Source organism: Pteronotus mesoamericanus, unplaced genomic scaffold (genome assembly GCF_021234165.1).
Source record: "Pteronotus mesoamericanus isolate MK-2021 breed Mesoamerican mustached bat unplaced genomic scaffold, CSHL_Meso_final scaffold_54, whole genome shotgun sequence".
Classification (NCBI taxonomy): Eukaryota; Metazoa; Chordata; class Mammalia; order Chiroptera; family Mormoopidae; genus Pteronotus; species Pteronotus mesoamericanus.
The window spans coordinates 41,080,329-41,084,531 of NW_026555321.1; the positions used below are offsets into that span (position 1 = coordinate 41,080,329).

Sequence of the window (4,203 nt, forward strand, 5' to 3'; positions counted from 1 at the left end):
TTAATATTATAAATTCTAGTATTTAAATTCTTCTGATTTCTGTTTAGTTACAAAGGCATCATTTTTATTATGATTCCAGTTATGAATATATAACCAGAAATAAATGCAACTTATTTCAATGATAGACAAAATTGAATTTTAGAACCATACAAATCAGTTATATTAAATTGCACTGGAAAAAACTGAGATGATATTCTAGAAATAGTATGTTTCTTCCCTCACCAGATATTTTATAGGTGTGACCAGTTTTTATAATTAAAAAAAATTTAAGTGCATTACGAGTCATCGATGAATATATGTGATACTGTTTCATTTTTTTCTAATGTCTATAATTTTATACAGAATCCTCACGCTCCTCAGAGCTTTGGGAGTTAGGTTTAAGATAAATTCTACATAAACGATGATTACTCTTTGAAAATTTCCATTTATGCAAAGTACTATTTCAAAAGTACTTATACATTAATACTGTGGAATAGTTTGTTATGTACAGGACTTGAAATCTTATCCTAAACTAAGCAAACAATAAGACAGACAGAGCTATATGTCTGACATGGCAAGATGTCAGAAAGAGGCACTGAATACTAAGTATGATAACATTTTAAAAAATAACAGAAAAAACAAATTTATATGCATGTATCTATGTATACACATATACACAAGTACACATATGTACATGTTTTTTTACACAAAAAGATCTATACAATGTTTAATGATGGTTACCTGTGAAGGATGAGATTTGAGGAAGACTTCACTCTATTTTTATTACTTGAATTTTTCACAGTATGTAAATATGGCCTTTGGGATTGAAGTAAAAGGCTATTTTAAAAAGCTTGCATATCATGTGACACTTTCCCCTCCAATCCACTCCTGGTGACTTGTGGTCCTCCAGCTTGATATAGTTTCACAAGAACCTAATAAAGAGCAAAGGAAGTTCTTGGTGCTTCAAATTTTATGTTAATGAAAGTAGCTCTTTATATTGGAAGAGTGGCCCAGTCTGACAGTAGGGTCTTGGAAAACGTTTAATGCCTCTGGTCGGTCTTCCCCTCACTGCCTTTGGGGCCCTTCTTTCCTCCTCCGCCCTCTCCATCTCACCAGCAGTGGGACAGCGTGTTGCTGACCAGTTTTTGGGACACAGAGCTCTCTGCCACCACATGTGCTCTCTCAGTAAATGTTTTTTAAAAAGTTTCAAAATCTGTATCATGCTACTTTTCCCCAGCAATAATATGCAAACTCCCTCTAAGCTTTGTCATGCAATAGGAAAAAAAAAGAAAGAAAAAAATCAGTAAGAACCTTCTACTCTGGTTAGCTCTGGAAGAGAAAAGGACAGAAGAATAGGAAATAAAGAAAAAGGAAGCAAGGAAGAATTCAATTCAAATAGGCAAAGTTGAAATAGGCTTTCAGGAGACAAAGTCAGAGCCCTCAAGCTAACACTTCAAAAAGAACACCCACTTTGGCCTTCCATTAATTAACTGGAAAGCAAATACCCAGATTTCCAGTGGTAGGACTTCTTTCTTGTGATGCTACTTAATCCTATTTGTGTCTTTAATTGACAGGTACAATGGCAAATGCAAAGAAAATACAGTTTTTATCCCAGAAAGTGCCCTGATTATATTTAGCAATTATGTCAGAGCACATACATAAGGCAGATTATCCTACCTTCTCAGTCAACATACTACTTGTAACAAAATATGTAGCTGATTGGAAGTCACCACACCAGAAATAGATATAAGCCAGATGATCATTACCACTTTAATGAGTGAAATTAAAGTACAGCATTAAATGACCTAGAAAAATATTTTAAATTTGCATTATTTGTGGCTCAATTCTTTTGTGCAATGCAGTACCAGTGGTATGAATATGACAACTGATGGTTTTATATTTCCACTTTGGTATAATCACTTTGCTTTAAAAAAAAAAAAAAGCTGAAACTGGCATTCTAAGGATTTTTACTGATATATGGTGAAAAATTCTCACTGCTTTATGCCAGAAATCAAGAGGAACTAGAGATTTATGAATAAATAATATTCTATAATAAAGCATAATCATGTTTCAAAATGCATTTGAAGGAAACTAATTGAAACAAATCACACCTTTGTGCCTCTCTTCAGATTACTTTACTTGAATTACTTCGTAAATGTCATGCAGTTTATGGAGCCACTTAGTCATGAACTTAGTCCGATTTTAGCAAACTAATTTATTAGATTTAATTTGCTCACTTAAAAAATAGCTGGCTTTTTCTTAAAATGTTTATTAAAATATATAGAAAAGAACTTTATTGTATTTAAAAGTGTCCAGGTATAATATGTACCACGATATAATAGTAATTATTTACATTATATTTTCAGAAAAATGACAACATTCAGGTTAAATGCAGAAAAGAAAGCATCACATTTTTAACACTTGATATTTCCATTGATTCTTCATGTTCTGCAACTGGAAGATAATTTCACGTTTAGTTTTCTAGCTATTCCAAGAGATTTGTGTTGAAATTTTTTTTCGCCATTAGAAACTGTGATTCTCTGTGGGACCTCCTCAGTTTTGCACGTCGATTTTGGAACCAGATCTGAAATTAATGTGAAATAAAAGAGATCTCAGAAGCATTACTTCATTATTCTTAACATTTCAATCATTAGGAATAATGACTAAATTTGAAAATTACCTGGATTCTGTCTTCCTCTAGATTCAATTTTTGAGCTAAGTCTTCTCTGATATCAATGCCAGGATAGCAGTTTACTCTAAAGACATTTTCCAACACTTCAATCTAAGAATAAGGAAATAGGTATTTAAAAATGTTGATTTTTTTTGTATGTCATAATAAAATAGACCTGTACTATCCAGAAACTGTTAAAAATGATACATTCTATTGTTTCATTAATTAGGCCTAAATTGAAATCCCAAGTGAATGGGCTTTTGCTCAACAGGGTGTCAGTTAAAGCCTTTGAATTATCATTATTAGTTGAAAAAACCTCCCACCTGGTTTTGAGAAAAAGCAGTTCTTGGTCTTCTGCCTCTATACCAACTCAACTCTCTTTTCAAAGACAGTCTTTCCGAGGCTGAAAAGTAATTTTCATATTTCAAAACTCTTTCTTCTGGCACTGGATAATCCATGGTAAAAGGGAATAAGGTCCCATTAGGAAGGCTTGGGACATGTAGACACAGGTTAGTATCTTTCTCTAAAAACAGAAAAATAAACCCCATCTTAGATGTCCACTCCTATATTTCACAAAGTTCTGTAAGAATTTCAGGAACTTGTTTGTAATTTTCCTAGTGGCATTCTTCTGTATTTCATGAGAGAACTGACCTCTCATCAACCAAAAACTGAAAAGCAAACAAAAATGAAGATCCTGCTTTGGTGACAGAGGACATTTTGGCCTCTGAATGTCATTTATTTTTTCAGTGAGAGAAGACAATATCTGATGTGTCAAATAAACACAGAGATCTTCTGAGTAAATGCATTTCCTGTGAGTTCATACCATACCTTGAATTCAAGGCTGATATTCTTTTTCTTTCCCATAGGAATCAGCTGGAGGCATTAATAGTCCTGGTTACCTCAGTTATGTAACTGGATGAAACTGCAGTTTCTTTCTAACTCTTAAGTAGAACATAAAATTAAAGGCCAAATTAAACAGTGCAAAAGAAATAAAGAGTTTAAAAAATTAAGCATACCTGAGGAGCTGCAGGTGTCTGCCCAGGGCCTGTGGGGTTTCATGGATGGAATACAGTCTTTCTTCTGATCCAATCCTAAAATGCTTTCGATTGAAAAGGAGCAGGGCAAGGGTTTGCTTTCCCCAAGCTGAGCACCTTCCTGAAGGCTGGGAGACATCCTCAGGTGGGCTGCACAGGTCGACAGCTCTGGCCTCGGTGTACCTCCGGGCTGGCTCTGCACGCACAGGAACAGGACTGGGATCTTCCTGCCGTTCACCTTAGGGATCTGCTCACAAGGGGGCTGGATTTACAACGTCACTAATTAAAAATCCCGTCTTAGAAAGTTTTAGCATGTCAATGAACACCCAGCCAGCAGCTTTAGGAGTTAATTGTTTATTTGTTTGCAAGTAATTAGCAACTAATGGCTACACCAGGGGGGCCACCTACAGGGACAGAAGTGTTATCTCTCCTAAGCAGAGCACAGACTTAACTTTCTCGAAACAAGTGATGCACAAACTAGCACTTCTTTTTTATTTGAAATCATTAATGTATAAAATC

General features: G+C 34.8%; 1 protein-coding gene across 1 annotated transcript; it reads right to left on the minus strand.

Annotated features, from left to right (window-relative positions):
* Positions 1 to 2,464: 2,464 nt before the first annotated feature.
* Positions 2,465 to 4,003, minus strand: HESX1 (HESX homeobox 1). The gene is made up of 4 exons (XM_054595023.1): positions 3,667 to 4,003; positions 2,974 to 3,173; positions 2,660 to 2,761; positions 2,465 to 2,563 (listed from the first exon to the last, which is right to left on the minus strand). The coding sequence occupies exons 1-4, from the start codon at positions 3,821 to 3,823 to the stop codon at positions 2,465 to 2,467; spliced, it is 558 nt and encodes a 185-aa protein (XP_054450998.1). The 5' UTR covers positions 3,824 to 4,003.
* Between the last annotated feature and the right edge of the window lie 200 nt (positions 4,004 to 4,203).